At 45.7% G+C, this 26,516-nt stretch overlaps 2 protein-coding genes across 2 annotated transcripts in view; one reads left to right on the top strand and one right to left on the bottom strand.

Moving 5' to 3' along the window:
* LOC137299372 (procathepsin L-like) overlaps positions 1 to 25,104 on the bottom strand; it is a 31,192-nt gene extending 6,088 nt beyond the window's left edge. Inside the window, exons 1-6 of the mRNA XM_067968069.1 lie at positions 24,916 to 25,104; positions 17,019 to 17,157; positions 11,386 to 11,508; positions 9,558 to 9,716; positions 6,878 to 7,102; positions 4,960 to 5,125 (exon numbers count right to left, since the gene is read on the bottom strand). Coding sequence (XP_067824170.1) covers positions 4,960 to 5,125; positions 6,878 to 7,102; positions 9,558 to 9,716; positions 11,386 to 11,508; positions 17,019 to 17,147 — 802 coding nt within the window. The 5' untranslated portion in view covers positions 17,148 to 17,157; positions 24,916 to 25,104. The remainder of the gene's footprint in view (positions 1 to 4,959; positions 5,126 to 6,877; positions 7,103 to 9,557; positions 9,717 to 11,385; positions 11,509 to 17,018; positions 17,158 to 24,915) is intronic.
* Positions 23,160 to 24,311, top strand: LOC137299502 (uncharacterized). The gene has a single exon (XM_067968288.1). The coding sequence runs from the start codon at positions 23,160 to 23,162 to the stop codon at positions 24,309 to 24,311; it is 1,152 nt and encodes a 383-aa protein (XP_067824389.1).
* Positions 25,105 to 26,516: the final 1,412 nt, after the last annotated feature.

The following is a 26,516-nucleotide window of genomic DNA, read 5'->3' as shown; positions in this document are numbered from 1 at the left end:
GAGAGTATGTAGGGATGGATAGATAGGAGTGTATGTTGGGATGGTAGATAGGAGAGTATGTAGGGATAGTAGATAGGAGAGTATGTAGGGATGGATAGATAGGAGTGTATGTTGGGATGGTAGATAGGAGAGTATGTAGGGATAGTAGATAGGAGAGTATGTAGGGATGGTAGATAGGAGAGTATGTAGGGATGGTAGATAGGAGAGTATGTAGGGATAGTAGATAGGAGAGTATGTAGGGATGGTAGATAGGAGAGTATGTTGGGATGGTAGATAGGAGAGTATGTAGGGATAGTAGATAGGAGAGTATGTAGGGATGGTAGATAGGAGAGTATGTAGGGATAGTAGATAGGAGAGTATGTAGGGATGGTAGATAGGAGAGTATGTAGGGATGGTAGATAGGAGAGTATGTAGGGATGGTAGATAGGAGAGTATGTAGGGATGGTAGATAGGAGAGTATGTAGGGATGGTAGACAGGAGAGTATGTAGGGATGGTAGATAGGAGAGTATGTAGGGATGGTAGATAGGAGAGTATGTAGGGATGGTAGATAGGAGAGTATGTAGGGATGGTAGACAGGAGAGTATGTAGGGATAGTAGATAGAAGAGTATGTAGGGATGGTAGATAGGAGAGTATGTAGGGATAGTAGATAGAAGAGTATGTAGGGATGGTAGATAGGAGAGTATGTAGGGATGGTAGATAGAAGAGTATGTAGGGATGGTAGATAGGAGAGTATGTAGGGATGGTAGATAGGAGAGTATGTAGGGATGGTAGATAGGAGAGTATGTAGGGATGGTAGACAGGAGAGTATGTAGGGATAGTAGATAGGAGAGTATGTAGGGATGGATAGATAGGAGTGTATGTTGGGATGGTAGATAGGAGAGTATGTAGGGATAGTAGATAGGAGAGTATGTAGGGATGGTAGATAGGAGAGTATGTAGGGATGGTAGACAGGAGAGTATGTAGGGATGGTAGATAGGAGAGTATGTAGGGATGGTAGATAGGAGAGTATGTAGGGATGGTAGATAGGAGAGTATGTAGGGATGGTAGATAGGAGAGTATGTAGGGATGGTAGACAGGAGAGTATGTAGGGATAGTAGATAGAAGAGTATGTAGGGATGGTAGATAGGAGAGTATGTAGGGATAGTAGATAGAAGAGTATGTAGGGATGGTAGATAGAAGAGTATGTAGGGATGGTAGATAGGAGAGTATGTAGGGATGGTAGATAGGAGAGTATGTAGGGATGGTAGATAGGAGAGTATGTAGGGATGGTAGATAGGAGAGTATGTAGGGATGGTAGATAGGAGAGTATGTAGGGATGGTAGATAGGAGAGTATGTAGGGATGGTAGACAGGAGAGTATGTAGGGATAGTAGATAGAAGAGTATGTAGGGATGGTAGATAGGAGAGTATGTAGGGATAGTGGATAGAAGAGTATGCAGGGATGGTAGATAGGAGAGTATGTTGGGATGGTAGATAGGAGAGTATGTAGGGATGGTAGATAGAAGAGTATGTAGGGATGGTAGATAGGAGAGAATGTAGGGATGGTAGATAGGAGAGTATGTAGGGATGGTAGATAGGAGAGTATGTAGGGATGGATAGATAGGAGTGTATGTTGGGATGGTAGATAGGAGAGTATGTAGGGATGGTAGATTGGAGAGTATGTAGGGATGGTAGATAGGAGTGTATGTAGGGATGGTAGATTGGAGAGTATGTAGGGATGGTAGATAGGAGTGTATGTAGGGATGGTAGATAGGAGAGTATGTAGGGATGGTAGATAGGAGAGTATGTTGGGATGGTAGATAGGAGAGTATGTAGGGATGGTAGACAGGAGAGTATGTAGGGATGGTAGATAGGAGAGTATGTAGGGATGGTAGATAGGAGAGTATGTTGGGATGGTAGATAGGAGAGTATGTAGGGATGGTAGACAGGAGAGTATGTAGGGAAGGATAGATAGGAGTGTATGTTGGGATGGTAGATAGGAGAGTATGTAGGGATGGTAGATAGAAGAGTATGTAGGGATGGTAGATAGGAGAGTATGTAGGGATGGTAGATTGGAGAGTATGTAGGGATGGTAGATAGGAGTGTATGTAGGGATGGTAGATAGGAGAGTATGTAGGGATGGTAGATAGGAGAGTATGTAGGGATGGTAGATAGGAGAGTATGTTGGGATGGTAGATAGGAGAGTATGTAGGGATGGTAGACAGGAGAGTATGTAGGGATGGTAGATAGGAGAGTATGTAGGGATGGTAGATAGGAGAGTATGTAGGGATGGTAGACAGGAGAGTATGTAGGGATGGTAGATAGGAGAGTATGTTGGGATGGTAGACAGGAGAGTATGTAGGGATGGATAGATAGGAGTGTATGTAGGGATGGTAGATAGGAGAGTATGTAGGGATGGTAGATAGGAGAGTATGTAGGGATGGTAGATAGGAGAGTATGTAGGGATGGTAGATAGGAGAGTATGTAGGGATAGTAGATAGGAGAGTATGTAGGGATGGTAGACAGGAGAGAATGTAGGGAAGGATAGATAGGAGTGTATGTTGGGATGGTAGATAGGAGTGTATGTTGGGATGGTAGATAGGAGAGTATGTAGGGATGGTAGACAGGAGAGTATGTAGGGATGGTAGATAGGAGAGTATGTAGGGAAGGATAGATAGGAGTGTATGTTGGGATGGTAGATAGGAGAGTATGTTGGGATGGTAGACAGGAGAGTATGTAGGGATGGTAGATAGGAGAGTATGTAGGGAAGGATAGATAGGAGTGTATGTTGGGATGGTAGATAGGAGAGTATGTAGGGATGGTAGATAGGAGAGTATGTAGGGAAGGATAGATAGGAGTGTATGTTGGGATGGTAGATAGGAGAGTATGTTGGGATGGTAGACAGGAGTGTATGTAGGGATGGTAGACAGGAGAGTATGTAGGGAAGGATAGATAGGAGTGTATGTTGGGATGGTAGATAGGAGAGTATGTTGGGATGGTAGATAGGAGTGTATGTAGGGATGGTAGACAGGAGAGTATGTAGGGATGGTAGATAGGAGACTATGTAGGGATGGTAGACAGGAGAGTATGTAGGGATGGTAGACAGGAGAGTATGTAGGGATGGTAGATAGGAGAGTATGTTGGGATGGTAGACAGGAGAGTATGTAGGGATGGTAGATAGGAGAGTATGTAGGGATGGTAGACAGGACAGTATGTAGGGATGGTAAATAGGAGAGTATGTAGGGAAGGATAGATAGGAGAGTATGTAGGGAAGGATAGATAGGAGTGTATGTTGGGATGGTAGACAGGAGAGTATGTAGGGATGGTAGACAGGAGAGTATGTAGGGATGGTAGACAGGAGAGTATGTAGGGATGGTAGACAGGAGAGTATGTTGGGATGGTAGACAGGAGAGTATGTTGGGATGGTAGATAGGAGAGTATGTAGGGATGGTAGACAGGAGAGTATGTAGGGATGGTAGACAGGAGAGTATGTAGGGATGGTAGATAGGAGAGTATGTAGGGATGGTAGACAGGAGAGTATGTTGGGATGGTAGATAGGAGAGTATGTTGGGATGGTAGATAGGAGAGTATGTAGGGATGGTAGATAGGAGAGTATGTAGGGATGGTAGATAGGAGTGTATGTCGGGATGGTAGAACGGAGTGTATCTAGGGATGGTAGACAGGAGAGTATGTAGGGATGGTAGACAGGAGAGTATGTAGGGATGGTAGATAGGAGAGTATGTTGGGATGGTAGATAGGAGTGTATGTCGGGATGGTAGATAGGAGAGTACTTTTCACACAAAGAGTCGAAGATACAGATTAGGGATAAAGGGAATGTACCCTGATTGGCAGGATATGATAAGTGATGTTCCCCAAGGGTCTGCACTGGGGCCTCAGATTTTCACCACATACATTAATGACTTGGATGAAGGAATAGAGAGTTGTTTGCAGATTACGCTAAATTGGGAGGTGCGGTAAGTTGTAGATAGGAGGGAGCAGGAAGTTACAAAGGGACATAGACAGTCTTAAGTGAGAAACTATGGCAGATGGAGTTCATGTGGGCAAGTGTACGGTTATCTACTTTGGATCTGAGAAAGACAAATCAGAATATTTTCTTAATGGTGAGAGTCTAAGAGCTGTGTAGGAGCAAAGGGATTTTGGTGTCCATGTGCACAGATCACTAAAAGCTAGTGCACAGGTACAAAAAGTAATCAAAAAGGCTAATGGAATGTTAGCCTTTATCTCAAGGGGGTTGGAATACAGAAGTGAGGAAATGATGCTTGTACAGATCCTTGGTCAGGCCCCATCTGGAGTACTGCGTTCAGTTTTGGGCACCGAATCTCAGGAAAGATTTATTGAAGTTGAAGGTGATACAGCACAGATTCACCAGAATGATACCAGGGCTTAAAGGGTTGTATTTTGAGGACAGATTGCATAAACTATTTCCTCTGGTGGGGGAATCCAGAACAAGGGGGCATAATCTTAAAATTAGAGCTGGACCATTTAGGAGTGAAATCATGAAGCACTTTTTCACACAAAGAGTAGCAGAAATCTGGAACTCTCTCCCCTGTGGATGCTGGGAGTCAATTGAAATTTTCAAGACTGAGATCGATAGATTTTTGTTGAGTAAGGGTATCAAGGGATATGGAGCAGAGGTGGGCAAATAATCTGATTGAAAGGCAGAACAGGCTCGAGGGGCTGAATGGCCTATTCCAGTTCCTATTAAATGGGTAAAGTGAAAGAAACAACATATGCTGCACAGATTAAAAGATGGGTGGGATTGCTTAACAACAACTTGCATTTATATAGCACCTTTAAAGTAGTAAAACGTCCCAAGGCGCTTCACAGGAACGTTATCAAACAAAATTTGACATTAAGCCACATAAGGAGATATTAGGACAGGTGACCAAAAGCTTTGATCCAGGACCTGTATGAATTAGACGGACATAAAGTACCAGATACATAGTCATACTTTTTACCTGATCTGTAAAACTGGAATGATCTTTGTTTTGCGTCAATGGCGACTGATATCGGTCCAACTGTGGCCACAGCTTGAGCCAACGCAGCTTCATTGCCCCTGGCTACAAACCTGGAACCATGGCAAGTAGCAGCACTGTTTTTGGGATTATACTTACAGGTACTTTCCTATAAGAGAGGAAAATAAGAAAAATATTTAACTGTTTAAAAAAAACAAATCTTCACAGTAAAATAATTCCAGCTATCAGTCAAGATTATTTAACCTTTGAGGCGTAGACTTGAATCCCAGTTAAGAACCGAATTGATAAAGGCTGCAGTCACATTGAGGGCAGGGCTCAACTCTCAACTCAGATTTCAGACAGCTGCAAAATTTATTATCCATCATTCAGGTTTTTTAAAAAAATCAATAGAATTAAAAATGCCAGCCAATTTGAGGAAACCTTAAGGTTCACGTTTAATTCTGAGTTTCGAGGACATTCATTCTGTTCTGACAGCAGTTGGTGTTTTTAAATTCATTAACATGTTGAAGGGCCAAAAATGGGAGTGAAGGACACCACCAAAGTGGAAAGGAGCGATAGAGACTAAAGGTGGAGTAGAATTTCCTCTTATTGCGCTTGGACCCAAAGGATGGCCTGGGCTCAGCGCACTGCTGAATACAGCTAGGGAGAATCAAACGTTGTACCACAGATTGCCCAATCTTCCTCCCAATTAAATTAACGGACGGAAAAAGAGATGTGGGGCCTGTTGTGCGTGTGATCTTCCCCGCCTGAATTTCCTCTATGTGCTCTGCTGAGGTAAGCTTCCCAAGTGCGATAAGAGGAAATCAGTTCTGATGAATCATGAAATGTAGTAGACTGCAGGATAACTCTTCATTTCAACACGCTAAGGGTGCAGGGAGGAGAAAGAACTTGTGGGGCAGCATATTTGGAGCTAAAGATGCAGCACTTCAAACAAGTACTTCATTGGCTGTAAAGCGGTTTGGGCGTCCTGAGGTCATGAAAGGTGCTATATAAATGCAAGTCCTTTCTTCTTTCTTTACTATATGCATTTTAATCCCATAAAGTGGGTCCATTTTTGTGCTGTTTAGTAGAGATCCCCAGTGCCAGTGTCCTCCATGTCACTGGCATGACCTCACCCTCACAGAAGGATTAGTGATTTGACCATCAACAATGCAAGTTATCAAAAAATCATTTGCAGTTGATTGCTGGGAAATATTTCTGACAAGAATATTTTATTATGCTCTTACTTTTCTTGACAAAATTATCCATTTGAGATGGAAAATCAAATTAAGTCCCCAAAATCATGCCAGAGGATCCTAGTGTATGAACTCTTAACATGGAGTCCAGTTGGAATTCCTTTCTCTGCTATTTTAGTGGAGATTAGTTAGCATCATTTCAAACTCATTAAGTATTTGTGTGCTGTAATTTCAGGGCTTTAAAATTTGTAAATTACATACATCAAATGCAAGAAAAGTTTATGGAAAACATAATTCACACTCCCTGATGACTGAGTTAGTATGTGGGTCATATGATGTGTTACTGATCTACCTAGATCAGGAAGGACCTAGGTATGAACCCTGTCTATGCAGAGTTGGCTGATCCCAGCTGGCAAAGTGATGAGCGGTGCTACAGTTGACCTCAGTGTCCAGGCTAAGGAAAAGTAAATCAGCTGGATATCCTGCTCCTAATTATTATCCAACGATCCATGTTGGAAAGTATACTTACGGAAATTGAGAGAGGACAGGATCGAACTTATTTCTGAAGATCCAATGGTTGAATGGACACAATGTTAAAGCTCAGAGATGAAGAAGGGCTATTTGTGTGACATACAGTGGTCAGCTGACAATCGTGGAACTGTACTCCAGCGTGAAACAATACCTTCAGAAAAGGAGGACAGCAATTTAAAGAAACAAAAACTTACAGATGCAGTGTACGGATAAGAATCCTCTGTGTCAATCCCACCATTAGATTGTACATAGTTGAAGGCATTTTCCATCAGCCCACCATTGCATCCATGGTTGCCCTCTGGATTGGAGCAATCAACCAGGTTTTGCTCGCTCAATGATATGAGTTTTCCTGTCTTCTTGTAATTCTGTCCCTCAAGTGCACCAACTGCACTGAAAGCCCAGCATGAGCCACAGTGACCCTGGAAACATTAATAACAGTAATAATATTAATGCAGTCATAATTGTAATATGTCAAGTGCAACTTTTAGATATATTATGGCTTGAAGATGATACACAGCAACCATAGTTTAAAACTATAAGCAAAAGAAAGAGCTCCAAGGTGGTGGGTCATCAGAGGTCCAGCGAGAATTGGTAGGACATCCATTCACATTCACGATCCTCCAATCTCAGTTATTTTGCTGTAGAGAAGCATCTAGTTGAAGTCAGGTGCTTCTGCTCTGGGATTAGGAAAGGTTAGAGATAAGGTTATCCCGGAGCAATCAGACTCAATGCAGCATTGATGGAGGCTTTACTGCAGGTCAACTGTGTAGCTTCAAGGCCTTGATTGGTGCATGTTGTAGGGTGACCCAGTTTGGAGAGAAAATTAGAACAAATATCTCCAGCATCATGCCTCTGATTCTCCATATGCCTGTTCTCAATATTGGAGTTATACATTAACAAGGGAGGCACTGGGCAGATATCAGGCACTTACCCAGAGGGAGGGATGATGAGTCACTTTAGGCCGTACTTATGAAACTCTTGGCTCATGAATGTCCCAGGCACAGGCTTGGGGTCCCCTGTCAAGCACGTCAATCTGAGAAAGATGTGAGGCGATAGGCAAATCTGCCTGTACAAGACGCTACCACAGATAAAGTGGTCAGCCAACAGAAAGATGGGAATCATTGTACAAATGTAGGTTTTTGAGGACTTAAGCCTTGATTTTAAACCCATCCGCCCACTCCTCTGGGCCCCAGAAGGAAACCTTGGGCCTCCCCTCCCTCCTCCCCTCGACTGCGATGCCCTTCTGACCCCCCCCCCCCTTCCTAAGCACTAACCTGACTGGTCCCTGACAGCGGTCTCCTGCCACCCAAAATCTGGCACCCACTGGCCGGCCAGCTAGTGCTACCCACCAGGTTTGGGCAGGAGATTGACGGAGCCCATCCAGATGAGGCCCAGGAGTTAAAATCTCCGGAGCCTCATGTTCCAGAGGGCCGGACGGTTTCCCATCTGGCTGGGCCCCCTCCCTCACTTACTCCCGCTGAGAGTTAAAATCCGGACTTTAATATCTAGGTCAATTCCAAGTGCCAAATTCCAGGATATCTTGTGGAGTTCTGGGACACAGTTGCGACATGACACTGTGGTGCAGGGAACATCCATGGATATGTAGCTTTAAACAATGGAATAAAAATTGGGCGGGTTCTACAAGAGGCGGACGATCCATTCCTCCAGATTACAGCCCAGGAGGTGAAGATGAAAATTTACTCTTTTGCGTCCACAGTTTTTGTCCTGGTGGGCCACATAATTGAACACCATGGAGTCTCAGGGGGCCACATATAAAGTTTCAATCCCTGGTCCCATTAATTCCCATTTATCTCAAGTTGCTGATGCTAACGGACCTTGTTGTTATCATTTTGGATTTATCCACCAATAAGGCAAAGGCAGTAAGAACAGTCCTTTCAAAACCTCCAGGTCCACAAACTTCAAACAGGACCAACCAGCGAGTAAAAAATCTAACACAGACAGGACTGATTTGCCTGGGTGGGGCAGCAGGGCATCCAGGATTCGTGGGCTGCACACAGCTCATGGCAAACTCCTGTCATAACTCCAGCCGTCTCTGGGAGTTTCCAGGGGGTCTTGTCTGGGCCGGAATCCCAGACATGTTCCCCTGGGTCAGAAGGAGCTGAGCGGGGATTCCCAGCACTATGAGCTCCCCCTTCCCCAGCCTGTGGGACTCAACGTGAGTGTGGCGGCTGGTACACCCAGTTAAATGACTTGTACCACTCTCCTGAAGGGCACAAGTGAAGCCCACTGGGGGGTGGGGGGATCTATGTCAGGAAACCAGCCTAGACTCTGAAGATAGTACATATTTGTAAAGGGACCGAAGAGATTGTGAAATTGTTTTTCCCAGAGGAGGAGGAATTGGGCAAACCCACCACGCCCCCCACCCCCTAGATGGTAGAAAAATGCCAGAGTTGCCAGCCTGTGTAGGATGTGTCCATATAATTGGGGTGCACACAACAGGTCTTTGCAAAAGATACGCTCTCTCCATGACCCCACATACTGTGGCAGGGTCAGCGCTGGAAGGAATCACTGGGCACGATCCCAGCGGAATTGCCGGGATCACTTTCCCGTGCAAATCCCAGGCCTATAGTAGCTGTGAATTTAACACTGTGCAACACTGCATGTGGAGAAATCAGAGGTCATAAGGATCAATATATAAGGACAGCACAATAACGAGGGTACAGTCCAGGTAGAAATTAAAGGGAAAAAAATGAGTCTAACTTAGTGTATACTTTTTTTTAAATATCACCTCACATTGATGAGGAGAAACAAATCACCAAAGAAAGGTCACAAAAATAGTTTCAGATCCTTCCTTTTCCAGGCAGTTACAGGTTTCTTCAGGTACCCTAGCCATCATTCATCTCATCATTTTACCTGGTTTTTCACTGGAGTAACGTAACCTTTATCCCTCCAGTCAACGCTCGTTGGAAGTCTGAAATGTTTGGACCCAGTTGAAGCAGGCTCTTTCCTGGTTGAGTTCTTAATTTCAAGTAAATGGAGTCGATTCATAAATTGATGAAACTCCTCAACTGTCTGTAATGGTCAACAGATGTTACGGTTAGGGCCGGCACAAAAAAATCCCAAAACCCACAAAGCAAATAAGCAGATCGGAAACGGCAGCTCTCATTGTGATTTTTTAGCCATGAAAAGCTTGCGATTGGTCCAATCTGCAGCTGGCAATCATAGCCATTCTAGTAAGGAACAGGAACTTCAGGCTGAATACCAATTAACATACCACTCCTTCAATCTGCTGATAATTATACTGATTCTTTCCTATATACTCAATGAAGAGTGGTTGGAATGAGTAATGAAACTAGAACTCCCCCCTGCCCTGAGTTTTCCCCCCTTTTCTTCTCTTCCAAACCTCGTGACTCATGTTGGAATCTATTTGCATTTAAGAATCATAGAAATTTACGGCACAAAAGGAGGCCATTCGGCCCATCGTGTCTGTGCCGGCCATTCTTTAGGTGTGAGCCTAGACAGTGAGTGTTAGCAGGTTATTTTACCATTTCGGCATCACAGCTGAGGCCCATCCTGTTCCTACCTGATGCCCACACAGGCACACATGCTGCTCGGGGTTGCTCAATGGAGATCAGGAGCGAGAGCCCTGGCTGGCGATGCCCCTGCCCAGGCTTAAACATGACATCACCTCACAGCTCCATGCCTTGATCGAATTGGGAAGTGATAACATGTTCATGGGCCTTAGAGAGGAAAAGGAGGTTGGAGTAAGGTCAGTGGTTGAAGGGTGGGTCTTTGATGACTCTAGGCAGTAAATGTCTTCGGACGATTCAAGCATTATAGCCAAGCTTAATCCTTTTCCTCATTTGATATCCACACACATGGGGGACGATTGTCGTCTCTCTACTGCCTGTTTTTAGGCATAAATGGGGCAGCAGTGGAAGGGAAGTCTGGAAAAATTCTGCCAACTTGCCGCTGGAGGTCTACCTGTTCCGATTTTCGGGCTGGCATTGACTTAGGCGGCCAGTGCTCCCATTGGAAACAATCAGGGGTCAAAAATATACGTGCAACTAGCGGTCAACTGGCACTATCAATTCCCCCGATGCCACCACCACCTCCTTAACCCGCCCAACGGGTGGTGGCGATCAGGAGGCAGCCATTTCCATGTGTATTTAAAGGGATCCTTGGCTGCAGTCAGGGAAAGCTGGAAGCAGGTCTGACTCTCAGTCTCTTGAGTGTTTTGAGCCTTAGAGGCTTCCGTATGTTCATCCCCTTTACGTTGCTACAATTACCCAGCCGCTGCAATTTGCTGCTCTGTTTCACTCCCGACGCTTCCACCTTTAAAGGGCCGCTGCAGCACCATGATTAATGGCTGCCCTGTCGGATTTTCCGCCCTCTCAAACGGCCTGTTTTACTTAAATGAGGCCCGACCACTAAAATCCATCGGTCCTCCTGCCAACACCATCAGGTGGGTGGAGCTCCACGCCAACCACCGACCCGATACTGGCCAGAGATGTACATTGGTCCCAAGGACCTCCCAACAAGTCTCCTAGCCGGGTAGTGGTCAGGCTTCCTGGTCGATTTTCCCCTTCCTTGGCCCAGGGGCACTGAAGCCAATTCCACTGCCCCTATTACCTCCCTGACTGAGATTGGGTAACGCAGTATAGGTTAGGGATTGAGCCTATACCACATATCTTAGAAGCCCAATTACTTATTGTAACACAACAGTTGTATTCCCACTCACCAGGTCTCCAAAGTGGTTCATTCCCAGTTGGAACGAGTGTTTCCCCATCGAGTGCTCCAGGTTATGAAGCTGGATTAATTGTAAGTTTTTCTCCCACACCATCCTCCTGTAATTATTTTCGCTCTTAGAGAAAAAAAAGGAAAACAAATTGGTCATGTGACAAGCTACATGGTAACTTTATATTTAAAAGCTCCTTAAAATGTAGTTGCTGTTTATATATCTTCACAAACTTCCCTTTGAGAATTGTGTGAAATAGTGGAAAGATTCGCAGGCTGATTCGCAGTCTGACAGGCCATGACGTGAATGCTCCTTCCATGGCCGTAACCATCTTTATACCAGCCGATAGGATGGTTAGTATTGTATGGTGGGAAGGTTTTATGGGCTCCCACAACCCATACGATGAGAGGGAGGGGGACCCACACCCACCAGACTGGATGTGACCTCACTCGCCGGGACTGGCTGGAGTGGGGTTCGAACCCTACACCTTCTGCCTCAGAGGCAGGAATACTACCACTGTCAAAGGCTCGCTCTTACAGTGTAGTGAAAGGAACTGTTGAAAGTGATCAATGTTGTTTCATTGCAATTGTTTTTCCTGCGTTAGGAAGGTACTGGGTGTTTCAGTCGTTAGCACTCTGGTCGTTTACAGCTGTGATTTGACAGCCTAAAACTCCAGAGGTGTTTTGAGGTCACTGCTGAACAGCAACAAACTGCATTTGTACAGCTCCTCTTTAAATTGATTTATTTCTTAATGTGTTTATTCTATATGCTATTCCCTTTCTCTCCCATTTCCCTCTTCCCATTGCCCCTTGACATACATCTACCCCCTACTCAGAGAGTGGGTGGGTAGGATGGGATAGGGAGGGGAAAGAAATCAGGTTGGATTCCCATTCCTGGTCTCTTATAGACAGCAATCTCTGCTGGAAAAATACATGTGTGTGGACCATAGTTGAGGACAGAATTGGGCTCGACTGAGATGCTCCCACGGTGGATTAGCTCGTTGACACACGCTGCCTAAACCCTCGTGTGAAAAACGGCCACTTGAATGAGGTATTCAATTGTTGCGAGTACTTGCGTCTCAGCATGAGCTAGTCGAGGCCTTCAAGAGCAGTTAAAAACAATTTTTAAAAAATCTGAAAACACTTCCGTGTATTTCTGTTTCTTTGGCACAAAACTGTGCCCTAGGTATGCTGAGGCTGAAAATCTCACACATCAGGTTCTACGAGTGCAAATGCAGTGGGAAACAGGGAAGTGATTGTGCCCTGAAGCCATCTTGCTTTTGCTGTTCAGACAAGAATCAACGGCTTCAGTCTCTTGTGACAGAACATGTCTTCAGCCACATGCAAACAGGAACAAGTAGTTTGTCACAGAAAGAACTATCTTCTAAAACATTTTCATTTAGTTCATTTGGACCATGCAGGACAAACAAATAGTAAATTACTTGATAACGTGCCTTTAAAGTAGTAAAACGTCCCAAGGCACTTCACTGGAGCGTTATCAAACAAAATTTGACACCAAGCCACATAAGGAGATATTAGGTCAGGTGACCAAAAGCTTGGTCAAAGGGGTAGGTTTTAAGGAGCATTTTAAAGGAAGAGAGAGAGGTGGAGAGGTTTAGGGAATTCCAGAGCTTAGGGCCTAGGCATCTGAAGACACGGTCGCCAATAGTGGAGTGATTAAAATCGGGGTTGCGCAAGAGGCAAGAATTGGAGGAGCGCAGAGATCTCAGAGGGTTGTAGGGCTGGAGGAGGTTACAGAGATAAGGAGAGGCGAGGCCATGGAGGGATTTGAAAACAAGGATGTAAATTTGAAAATCGAGGCACTGCCGGACCGGCAGGTGGTAGTCAGTCATTGTTTATCAAAGTAGCGCCACTATTGCAAGCATTTTTGGAGAGGGGATTGTGTTTCGTTAGATAAAGAAGAAAATGCTTCAAGTTACACAGGAACATTTTGATAAAAGACTGATTGACGGGTAGAAGCTTTGATAGTATCTGGTTATTAAGGCTGATTATTCTCTCTGGGCCCCACATGAGCACATGACAGCTGCAGCATAACTGAGGCGTGCTGTGCCAGTGAGGAGAGAGGTGAATGCAAATTTCCTGGCCTGGCCCACAGCTACACTCCTGGCCTTATGGCTGCATTTGTCCAGTGGAGTAAGAAGGTCCCGAGACACCTGAGATCGTCCTGGGGCCGGGAAAGGCAAACATAAAAATACCTTGTCCGATCTGCTGTCCTCAGATGGTTCTGACACAAGTCCCTCCGCCAGGTTTCTTCGGATGCCCCTCCACGAAGAGGAAACGGAGTTGAGAGGCTGGGAAATACCCCTCCCGCCTCACTTACATTCTTACGCTGGGTCCTTGCCTACTCCAGGCACAGGCCCAGTAACAGCACTCTGGGGCAGCCCAGGAAATCCCAGGGCAGTGCAGTGGGGCAGCGACCTCATCTAACGAGTCTCCGTCCCCTTTTCCTGATCCCTGCACCTGAAGAGGAAAATTCCCCATCCTCCCCACTTTGTCAGTGTATAATGAACACTTGACCATATGGCTGGATCCAACATTACCAGTTCCTGGGGCCTATTGTATATGCAATACGGGTACAGTAGTATAGTGGCTATGTTACTGGACTAGTAATCCAGAGAATATGAGTTCAAATCCCACCATGGCAGTTTGAAAATTTGAATTCAGTTTTTAAAAATCTGGAAATAAAAAGCTGGTGTCAGTAAAAGTGACCATGTAAAAATCCGACTGGTTCACTCATGTCTTTTAGGGAAGGAAACCTGCCGCCCAGCCCGGCCTATAGGTGACTCCAGTCCCACACCAATGTGATTGACTCTTAACTGCTCTCTGAAGTGATGTAGTAAGCCACTCAGTTGTATGAAACTCAGGGAAACTAGGAATGGGCAATAAATGCTGGCCTTGCCAGCGACACCCTTATCCTGAGAATGGATACATTTTTAAAAAATTATCAGATCAGACAATAATGCTGCACGTGGTAGGACTAGGACATTAATAATAAGCTGGCACAGGCACGATGGGCCGAATGGGCCTCCTTCTGTGCTGTAAGATCCTATGATATGAAACTTACTTGCAGCTCCACCTCTTAGTAGAGCTGCTGCCTCATGTGCTTCTAGGCCCACATTTATCGCGTGGGGCGACGACTCCTGGGGTTTAATGCTGTTCCCTTTCCTACCCTTGCCACCGGTGAGAGAAGACAAACAAATGCCATCAGGTGACAGGCTTTCATATCATACATGAAGCAAGTGAAAGGGACTCTATTGAAACTCTCGGCCCAACAGGGAGTTTTAAATGGAGATATTTTTCCCTTCCTGCCTTCTACTTGGCAACTGCCCAGTGTGGGGCTTACAGAGACTCACCATATGGGGAACAAAAGAAGATAACGGAAAGAAATACAAGAACATAAGAAATAGGAGCAGGAGTAGGCCACACGGCCCCTCGAGCTTGCTCCGCCATTCATTCAGATCATAGCTGATCTTTGACCTCAACTCCACTTTCTCACCCGATCCCATATCCCTTGATTCCCCTAGAATCCAAAAATCTATCCATCTCAGCCTTGAATATATTCAATGAATCAGTATCCACAGCCTTCTGGGGTAGAGAATTCCAAAGATTCACAACCCTCTGCGTGAAGAAATTCCTCCTCATTTCAGTCTTGAATGGCCGACCCCTTATCCTGCAGCAATGCCCTCTAGTTCTAGACTCTCTAGCCAGGGGAAACAATCTCTCAGCCTCTACCCTGTCAAGTCCCCTAATAATCTTATATGTTTCAATGAGATCACCTTTCATTCTTCAAAACTCCAGAGCATATAGGCCCATTCTACTCAACCTCTCCTCATAGGACAACCCTCTCATCCCAGGAATGAATCTAGTGAACCTTTGTTTTACCGCCTCCAAGGCAAGTATATCCTTCCTTAGATAAGGAGACCAAAACTGTACGCAGTACTCCAGGTGAGGTCTCACTAAAGCCCTATACAACTGTAGTAAGACTTCCTTACTCTTGTACGCCAACACCCTTGCAATAAAGGTCAACATGCATTTGCTTTCCTAAATGCCTGCTGAACCTGCATGCTAACCTTTTGTGTTTCGTGGACAAGGACACCCAGATCCCTCTGAACTCCAATATTTAATAGTTTCTCACCATTTAAATAATATTCTGTTTTTCTATTCTTCTCGCCAAAGTGAATAACCTCACATTTCCCCACAATATACTCCATCTGCCACCTTCTTGTCCACTCACTTAATCTGTCTATATTCCTTTGCAGACTCTTTGGGCTCAATTTTCCAGTGAAGTAGCGGGTGCGTTGGGAGTGAATGGGCTGCGAAAATCACGGAAATCCTGAGCGGATTTGGAACCTGGCTCCAACCCGCAGACTTCCGGGTTCCCCACTAACGTGTCTGGGTGCACGCGCGCCTCCCGAATGCGGAAGTCCCACCGGCAATTAAAGCCGACGGGATGATAGTTAAGACATTTATTTAGATACTTAAAGTACTTAATTTTGTCCACATTAAGGCAGGGGTCCGATCTTGAAACATCCCTAGCATGTTTCCCGTTGAGGATGAGCCTTAAGTGGGTGTGGGGAGTGATGTGATAGAGTAGTGTTGGCACTGTATAGTGAGTTGTGGGGTGGGGCGCTGATGTGGAAGACGGAGTGTAGGAGAATCAATAAATGTACTCACTTTGGCTTACCTAGTTAGGTCATTGAAACACTTCCTGGACTGGATCCAGGTGCGGGAGATGTTGCTGCTGCTAGTGACCTCGTCTGCCACCTCGAGCCAGGCCTTCTTGGTGGCAGAGGCAGGCCACTTCCTCCCATCCGCCGGGTAAAACAGATCCCTCCTCCTCCTCCTCACCCCATCCAGTAGCACCTGGAGTGAGGCATCATTGAATCTTGGAGCAGCCTTGCCCGTGTGCTGCTCCATTGTGTTGTGTGGGTGTTTGCTCCAGGAAACTGAAGTAATGGCCCTTTAAATAGAGCTCCTCCAGCTGACAGCCTGTGATGCGGATGGCAAACCCGGAAGCCACGTTAAGTGGCACCAATTGAATCTCGATCACATGGGAAATGGACATTTTTTTATTGGTCGGGTTACCCGCGCGGCCATTCACCACCGCCACCTCCCCCATTGCCATCCCACCTCCACTCTAATATCGGGGCCTTCGTGTCTTCCTCACAGCTTACTTTCCCACCTAGCTTTGTATCGTCAGCAAACTTGGATACATTACACTCGGATACATTCCACTATACAGAGGAAGCATAATGGTACAGCAGCCCAGATCCACTGATTAGGGAAGTAATGGTGTTGAGCTGACACAATGTACAGGCTGGCCTGTATTTGCAGTGCAGAGAGTTGGTCTGGCTCAATAGGATATCACAGCCAGTGAAGATACTCTCCTGGCCATAGGAAGCTAGGACTTACCAATGACAATAGTCTAAAATACAGTAGCCAGAATATCTAGAATAAGAGGAGCAGAAAATACCCAACAATGTGACCCGTCATTGTACCATCACTGACTATACAAGAATAAACCATGGGAGTTCGACACAATTTGTGGTTATGGGAATTGCCATGGATATTTAGATATTAGGATTTGACTGAAGTTCACTTGTTTCAGCCACTTACCTCCATATACTGTTTATTGTGAAATGACTTCCAGTTCAGCCAGGCTTCATTCAACTCAGGATCAAGCGCGTGCACGAAAGCAACAGCCAGAAAGGACGCCACCAAGCAAATGGAAAAGGAAGTCCTCATTATGAATTACCTAATAGAAGGAACGCACTACGGTCAATGACAGGCAATTAACAACCATTCATGTACAATCCACTCAACTTACAAGCTTGTAATAATTTGTAGCTTATGTCCAATGTCTATCTATTTCATTCTGAAGCCTTTCTAACTTCTAAGGTGAAGAAACTTGAGTATGTTATGGTGTGCTTGTATTAAAGAGTTGCCACTGGAGGCAGCTCCAGTGCAATATCAATGAGGTGGCACTACAGGTGGCTTTTCCTTGTGCCACCAGAGGCACAGCACCACTGGTGGTAACCACAAACAAGCGTTAGATGGTGCATTCCACTATAGATGAGCGTTAGATGATGCATTCCACCATAGACGAGTGCTAGATGGTGCATTGGATGAAGGATCAGAGTGTCTTGTGGCCAAATTTACTGATGATACAAAGATAGGTGGAAAAGCAAGTTGTGATGAGGACACAAAGTGTCTGCAAAGGGATATATTGACAGGTTAAGCGAATGGGCGAAAATTTGGCCGATGGAATATAATGTGGGAAAATGTGAAATCATCCACTTTGGGAGGAAAAATCAAAAAGCAAAATATTATTTGAATGGAGAAATACTACAAAATGCTGCGGTACAGAGGGATCTGGGTGTCCTCGTACATGAAACACAAAAAGTCAACACACAGGTGCAGCAGGTAATCCGGAAGGCAAACGGAATATTGGCCTTTATTTCTATGGGGATGGAGTATAAAAGTAGGGAAGTCATGCTACAACTGTACAGGGTGCTGGTGAGACCACACCTGGAGTACTGTGTACAGTTCTGGTGCCCTTATTTAAGGAAGGACATACTTGCACTGGAGGCAGTTCAGAGAAGGTTCACTAGATTGATTCCAGGTATGGAAGGGTTGTCTTATGAGGAAAGATTGAACAGGTTGGGTCTATACACATTGGAGTTTAGAAGAATGAGAGGAGATCTTATTGAAACATACAAGATTCTGAGTGGACTCAATAGGGTAGATGCTAAGAGGATATTACCCCTCATGGGGGAATCTAAAACTAGGGGGCATAGTCTCAGAATAAGGGGTCGCCCATTTAAGATGGAAATTAGGAGGAATTTCTTCTCCCAGAGGGTCGTGAATCTTTGGAATTCTTTACCCCAAAAAGCTGTGGAGGCTGAGTCATTGAATACATTCAAGGCTGAGTTAGACAAATTTTTGATCAGCAAGGGAGTCAAAGAATATGGGAAAAGGCGGGAAAGTGGAGTTGAGATAAAAATCAGATCAGCCATGATCTCATTGAATGACGGAGCAGGCTCGAGGGGCCGAATGGCCTACTCCTACTCCTATCTCTTTTGGTCTTATGGTCATTCCACCATGGACGTGTGCCAGATGGTGCATTCCACCATAGACGAGTGCTAGATGGTGCATTCCACTATAGATGAGCGCTAGATGGTGCATTCCACCATAGACGAGCATTCCACCACAGATGAGTACTAGATGGTGCATTCCACCATAGATAATTGTTAGATGGTGCATTCCACCATAGACGAGTGCTAGATGGTGCATTCCACCATAGATGAGCGCTAGATGGTGCATTCCACCATAGACGAGCATTCCACCACAGATGAGTATTAGATGGTGCATTCCACCATAGATAATTGTTAGATGGTGCATTCCACCACAGAGTTCTGGCCATGGGCAGCTGAACTCTGCCATTTTCACAGTGCTGTTCTGTGTGCACCATAAACTGACGTTGAGGAGGATCTGTGGCTAGAGACCTTAGAGTTGCAAGTGGAACTTGGAAACAACTCTTCAGATCAAACATGTCCCGCTTGTTTTAAAGTGGTGTTTGGGACTTTTGAACAACAGTGTCAGTCTGATCTTGTGCACGGTCAGTTCTTCAGAGTCACTGCCCGGTACTCTGATTTCCATTCTGTAATGTAAATTCAGAGCACCAGCAGCCTTAACACAAGGGTGGATGTGGAGAAACTGTTTCCACTTGTGGGTGAGTCCAGAACAAGCAGAGATAAATATAAGATATTCAGTAACAGGTCAAATAAAGAAATTGAGGAACTTCTTTACACAGAGAATGGTGAGAATGTGGAACTCGCATGGAGTGGTTGGAGCAGATAGCATTGATGCATTTAAGGGGAAGCTTGATGCGTACATGAGGGAGAAGGGAATACAGGGTTATGGGGACAGGGTGGGAAGAGGTAATTAGAGTGGAAGCAAGTTCATGTGGAGTATAAACACCAGTATAGACCAGATTGACCGAATGGCCTATTTCTGTGCTATAGATTCTATGTAATGTAATTCCACAGAACTAGGCAGGTGTTGAAGAGCTGGGAGGTCCACACAGGGACATAGAGCTATAGGAAATCACGGAGGAAGGAAGGGGTGAATCATGGAGGGATTTGAAGGTGAGGCCAAGAATTCTGAAATTTATTCTCTGGGACATGGAAAGTCAACCAGAGCTTGGTGAGGGCAGGGGTGATGGGGGTATGGTCTTAAGTGCGAGTGAGGATGTGGGTAATGGCATTCTGGATGACTTGTAGTTTCTGGATGGTGAAAACAGGAAGGCTGGAAAGCGCAAAGTTGGGAAAGTCGATAAAAGTATGGAGTAGTGTTTTGGGAGTAGAAGGAGATAGGGGTTGAGGCAATCAATGAGGTGAAAGATAGCAATCTTGGTGCTGGATTGCAAGTGGGGAAGAATCTGAGCTTGGGGTTGAGCAGTCCACCAAGGTTCTGCGCCTCTAGGCTTAGCCTGATGTGGCAACCAGAAGGAGACAGAATCAAGGCTGGAGTGACTTAGGTATTTGAGGAACCCAACAGCATGCTTTGGTTTTACATTAAGCTGGAAAAAGGTGTGGTTTAGTTTTGGATAACCCCTTAATTCCTTTGATGATCAAAGTAAGAATATTATTCTGGCATGTGGAAGACAGCACAGATACTCCAAATGTTTCTCTAAGGTCAGACAACAATATTACGAAGAGCCCAAAGAATGCTAATGAGGCGGTAAAGGCACATTGGGGTGAATTTCCACGAGAATTCTCCCGATCGTCTGCTGTAACTTCAGCAGTAAATCTGCGGAAACTCCGGAGGAAAGGCCTAAACGGCACTTGCGCTGTTTCGCTGGGGTTTCCACGGACGTACGCTGAAATTCCAGTGGATGATCGCAAGAAGCCCCACGGAAATTCACCCCCTCTGTGTAGAATCATAGCTGGCTTAATACTTCAGTGTCTGAAACTCCTAATATACAATCCAACAGGTTAACCATTTGCTGTTTGTGGGACCTTGCTGTGTGCACGTTGGCTACCACATTTGCCCACAGAACAACACTGACTACACTTCAAAAAGTAACTAATTGCCTGTGAAGCTTATTTGATGTGAAAGGCAGGATATCATTTGAATTGCAGGCCTATGGGGAAAGAGCAGGGGAGTGGGACTAATTGGATAGCTCTTTCAAAGAGCCGGCACAGGCTCGACAGGGGCACGATGGGCCAAATGGCCTCCTTCTACGCTGTATGATTCTATGAAGCTCTTTCTTTCTTAAACAGCTGTAAAATAAATCAAGTATTTCAGAAAAGCCATTTTGGATTTGAGAAAGTGAGTGGAATCCATCTTAGATCTAGGTTACCATGGCAAATTCCAATATTTGCCACATTCCTGATTGGCATCGAGCTATAACAAACTTCTTTTCGACAAAATCCTAGATTCATATATTTGTTGGCAGTTACAGGATCCAAAATCCGAGACTGCCAAAGGAAATATGGCACCTTCAAAAATGGTGTTAATTAGAACAAAGCAGTTGAGCCACATTTAAAATTGAGACAATAGCTTCAATTTAATCACTGTGATTATTGAAAAGCCTGAACTTTTTAAAATTAAGCCCTGGTTAACCGCTGCTGGTGATTTTTGAATATAATAGACGACTATTAGTAACAGTATATGAGAGCGGATAAACTGATGGTGATTTTAGCACCAGATAGCAATCAAGAAAACCTCTCAAACAAAACATTCATTTTCTCAATAAAGGTTTAGCACAGAACTAAACCAATTGTCAAAAGCTGCTCACACGTTGTTATCTGTGCAGAAAGCCTCAGATCTCACTGATTACAAGTTGCACTGTGCATAGAAGCTAGTCTGTACTCTGTTACATCAGGAAACCAGGTACAGCTGACCCTCCCAATGCTTTACAATTGATAGATCGGATTCTGGTACACCAGTGCAGGAGCAATAGTGTGTCTGCTTGAACAAGTAAAAATTGAGAAATTATACGCATAAGTTAGATACTGTTTGTTCCTATGGATATTGAAATATAGACTTAATTATAATTCTCCTGCGTTTAAAGTCTGTCCAATTTCTGAATAAAATGCATTTCTTGCAACAACAACTTGCATTTATATAGCGCTTTTAGCATAGAAAAACGTCCCAAGGCGCTTCACAGGAGTGTAATCAGACAAAAATTGACACCGAGCCAATGAAGGAGACATTAAGACAGGTACTTGGTCAAAGAGGCAGGTTCTAAGCAGCGTCTTAAAGGAGAGAGAGGTGGAGAGGCGAAGAGCTTTAGGGAGGGAATTCCATAGCTTAGGGCCTAGATGGCTGAAGGCACGCCCACCAATGGTGGAACAAATGAAGTGGGGGATGCGATGAGTTGGAACATTGCAGAGTTCTCAGAGGGTTGTAGGGTTGGAAGAGATTACAGAGATTGGGAGGGGCGAAGCCATGGAGGGATTTGAACATGAGGATGAAAATTTTAAAATTGAGGTGTTGATGGACTGGGAGCCAACGTAGGTCAGAAAGCACAGTGGTGATAGGTGAACGGGACTTGGTGCGAGTTAGGATACGGGCAGCAGGGTTTTGGATGAGCTCAAGTTTATGGAGGTCACAACCTACTGTATTGTGCAATCATCTGATCCTCCTGGCTGGTTGCATTTCTACTGATGTTCAATTTTCAATACCTGTTTACCTGGTAAGTGGTTTGCTTAGAAGTGTTAAAATACAGACTGAGACAAAAGCAAGTGGCAACTTCCTGAATAAAGAAGTAGGTCAAGTTAGAGCGAAAAATTTGTATCCATTACAAAATGGTCGACCTGGCAGGATGGTGCAGTCAGTGGGGATGGTGACTATCCAGCTTCTATCAGAGACTGATAGAGCAAGGGACTATACGGTCTAAAGTTCTAGGAAAGAAATATGTTACAGTAGGAGCTGATGTGATAAATCTCGACTTCAGCACATCAAGAATGCAGAAAGGAGGAAGTGTGTGTAAAACAGATTATTTGAAACTTAGGAGGAACGAGAGAAAAACAGAGAAGAGCAATGACCTCTTAACAAAACAGGGAAAGACTGACGGGAAAAGGAGGTTGGAATTAAGGCATGAGGCAAGGAATGTCTATCAGGTAATATAATTACATAAATAACAAGCTTTATCCTGTATATTGCCCGGGACTGCCAGTAATCTTGATGAAATCATTGACATCATGGGCCTATCTTTTTTATATTTTCACCGTACTTCGATAATTTAAAAAAGATAATATTGTAATACATTGTGGCTCTACCCTGATGGCTCAGTGAAAAACTTTATCATAACTGAGCCTGAGGGTTCAATACCTGCTATAGGAACACAGGAACAGGAGTAGACCATTCAGCCCCTCAAGCCTGTTCTGCCATTCAATTAGATCATAGCTACTCTGTGCTGAATGAGCAGAGCTCAGGGTTCCTGCTTCTCATTGTTATCCAGTGACCCCCTGACTGAAAGTACTTGGGTTAGGACAGGATCAGGCTTCACATTGGCAAAATGACCCAATGGCACTCACACTATGAATGGCCACTTCCAGAGGTTTGCCAGTGCGCATGGTATCCAACGTGAGTCAGAGTGGTGCCTTTAGAAAAGGTATAGTAAATTGGAAAGGTAAAAATCTCAACCAAATGTACCCCTGACAATGAGTCCACAGGTATTAGAACACTGACTGTAAACCTAACGGCATTTTTTTTTACAAAGTCCCAGTGTACCAGCCCAGGCTCCAGATGCCCCCGGTGTACCAGCCCAAGCACCAGATACCCCCGGTGCACCAGCCCAGGCTCCAGGTGCCCCCAGTGTACCAGCCCAGGCTCCAGATACCCCCGGTGTACCAGCCCAAGCACCAGATACCCCCGGTGTACCAGCCCAAGCACCAGATACCCCCGGTGCACCAGCCCAGGCTCCAGGTGCCCCCAGTGTACCAGCCCAGGCTCCAGATACCCCCGGTGTACCAGCCCAAGCACCAGATACCCCCGGTGTACCAGCCCAAGCACCAGATACCCCCGGTGCACCAGCCCAGGCTCCAGATACCCCCGGTGTACCAGCCCAGGCTCCAGATACCCCCGGTGTACCAGCCCAAGCACCAGATACCCCCGGTGTACCAGCCCAAGCACCAGATACCCCCGGTGCACCAGCCCAGGCTCCAGGTGCCCCCAGTGTACCAGCCCAGGCTCCAGATGGCCCCAGTGTACCAGCCCAGGCTCCAGATGCCCCCAGTGTACCAGCCCAAGCACCAGATACCCCCGGTGCACCAGCCCAGGCTCCAGGTGCCCCCAGTGCACCAGCCCAGGCTCCAGATGCCCCCAGTGTACCAGCCCAGGCTCCAGGTGCCCCCAGTGTACCAGCCCAGGCTCCAGATGCCCCCAGTGTACCAGCCCAAGCTCCAGATGCCTCCGGTGTACCAGCCAAGGCTCCAGATACCCCCGGTGTACCAGCCCAGGCTCCAGATGCCCCCAGTGTACCAGCCCAGGCTCCAGATGCCCCCAGTGTACCAGCCCAGGCTCCAGATGCCCCCAGTGTACCAGCCCAGGCTCCAGATGCCCCCAGTGTACCAGCCCAGGCTCCAGATGCCCCCAGTGTACCAGCCCAGGCTCCAGATGCCCCCAGTGTACCAGCCCAGGCTCCAGGTGCCCCCAGTGTACCAGCCCAGGCTCCAGGTGCCCCCAGTGTACCAGCCCAGGCTCCAGGTGCCCCCAGTGTACCAGCCCAGGCTCCAGGTGCCCCCAGTGTACCAGCCCAGGCTCCAGATGCCCCCAGTGTACCAGCCCAGGCTCCAGATGCCCCCAGTGTACCAGCCCAGGCTCCAGATGCCCCCAGTGTACCAGCCCAGACTCCAAGTGTCCAGGGTGAATGTCCCACTGTGCCCTCCCAGGAAGTGATAGGGAAGGGAGCGAAACTGCGTAACTTTGCGACTTTTCCTGTGACCTGTTTGTTCCCATTGCGACCGTCATTAAAAATAACTTTAAAAAACCTTAAAAATAAGATAAAATCCTAGGGGCACGATGTGGGTTGGGGAGAAAAATGAGAAACTATTAAAAAGAATTAAGAATTTTACACTTGCACCCACGTTCACATCAAACCGAAACTAAAAGTTTCTTAAATCTCACAAACCGCGACTGGAGGCTCCAACTTTACTTTAATATCGTTCATTAATTAATTTGCTTATTGCAAAACAACCAGGAAATATATTTGATTTAATTCTCCGTTTCTACAAGTTCGGTGAGAAACGGAGATTTAACCCAGCCCTCGGAGGCAGGGACCGTCCTTTGGGATAACGATCCCACTCAGCGTCCCTCTACTTTCCAATAAAGTCCTTTTCTGATTAAAATCAGGTACCAGCGGGAGTTTCCTGTAGTCTGAAGATGTCTTGCTGATCCCAGGAAATTCAGACATGTTCAATTCACCGCTCAGATCTGAACCAAACCTTCCAATTGCCACCAAAATATATATTTCAAGGACCATTTCCCTCTTTCAAACCCTTACCTTTCAGCGATTCCCCTCTTAACACGAAGCTGCTGCAGAAACTGTTAAAATTGAACGGCGCTAAGTTCTTATCAATGCTCTGAGACTCCTCCCTGGGTGACACAGCTTCATGTGACCACTGCAGATTTTCCTTATGAAATGTTTGGTCTCCAATAATGAAGGGTTCTGTTGCCAAGCTTCCTTTTTTCTACTGGGATGTTTCCCTATTCTACTGTGGTGAGATCTCATTGCCCAACCTGATTGGTTCCTTCAGGGCCAGCAGCTGTTTAATGTTCTAACACAGTTTTAGAGGAACTGTTAAGATTTTTTTTCTGAGGTAACTTAAGTCTCCCTTTAGAATGTGAAAGGATATTGTCACATAGTGCAGGCACTGAAAAAAACCATGACACTATTAAATAAATGGGGTCCAATGTATTCGAGTTCCTACACTCAAGCCAGCCGCCCTAATGACATAGCAGTGCTTTGGAATTGCTTTCCTATCATTTGAGTCTTGCACAGCTTCTCCTACAAAAATTTCAAACCAATAAAGGAACTGTCTTGGGTCATAAGGACTTCTTGCTTAAAAAGAGAGGGACTCTGGGGTTAGCACAAATCAAAAGCGGGACAAATCCAATCCGGCCAATTATCGCCCCATCAGTCTACTCTCAATCATCAGCAAAGTGATGGAAGGTGTCGTCGACAGTGCTATCAAGCAGCGCTTACTCACCAATGACCTGCTCACCGGTGCTCAGTTTGGGTTCTGCCAGGACCATTCGGCTCTAGACCTCATTACAGCCTTGGTCCAAACATGGACAAAAGAGCTGAATTCCAGAGGTGAGTTGAGAGTAACTGCCCTTGACATCAAGGCAGCATTTGACCGAGTGTGGCACCAAGGAGCCCTAGTAAAATTAAAGTCAATGGGAATCAGGGGGAAAACTCTCCAGTGGCTGGAGTCATACCTGGCACAAAGGAAGATGGTAGTGGTTGTTGGAGGCCAATCATCACAGCCCCAGGACATTGCTGCAGGAGTTCCTCAGGGCAGTGTCCTAGGCCCAACCATCTTCAGCTGCTTCATCAATGACCTTCCCTCCATCATAAGGTCAGAAATGGAGATGTTCGCTGATGATTGCACAGTGTTCAGTTCCATTCGCAGCCCCTCAGATAATGAAGCAGTCCGTGCCCACATGCAGCAAGACCTGGACAACATCCAGGCTTGGGCTGATAAGTGGCAAGTAACATTCGCACCAGACAAGTGCCAGGCAATGACTATCTCCAACAAGAGAGAGTCCAACCACCTCCCCTTGACATTCAATGGCATTACCATCGCCGAATTCCCCACAATCAACATCCTGGGGGTCACCATTGACCAGAAACTTAACTGGACCAGCCACATAAATACAGTGGATACAAGAGCAGGTCAGAGGCTGGGTATTCTGCAGCGAGTGACTCACCTCCTGACTCCCCAAAGCCTTTCCACCATCTACAAGGTACAAGTCAGGAGTGTGATGGAATACTCTCCACTTGCTTGGATGAGTGCAGCTCCAACAACACTCAAGAAGCTCGACACCATCCATGACAAAGCAGCCCGCTTGATTGGCACCCCATCCACCACACTAAACATT

Source organism: Heptranchias perlo, chromosome 29 (genome assembly GCF_035084215.1).
Source record: "Heptranchias perlo isolate sHepPer1 chromosome 29, sHepPer1.hap1, whole genome shotgun sequence".
In the NCBI taxonomy this organism is placed as follows: Eukaryota; Metazoa; Chordata; class Chondrichthyes; order Hexanchiformes; family Hexanchidae; genus Heptranchias; species Heptranchias perlo.
Note: the sequence above shows the minus strand (reverse complement) of the source record. Positions and strands in the feature narration are given on the sequence as shown.

Excerpts from the sequence above, each read along its gene's own strand:
- LOC137299502 (XM_067968288.1), top strand. The coding sequence starts at position 23,160 with ATGCCCCCGGTGTACCAGCCCAAGCACCAGATACCCCCGGTGCACCAG.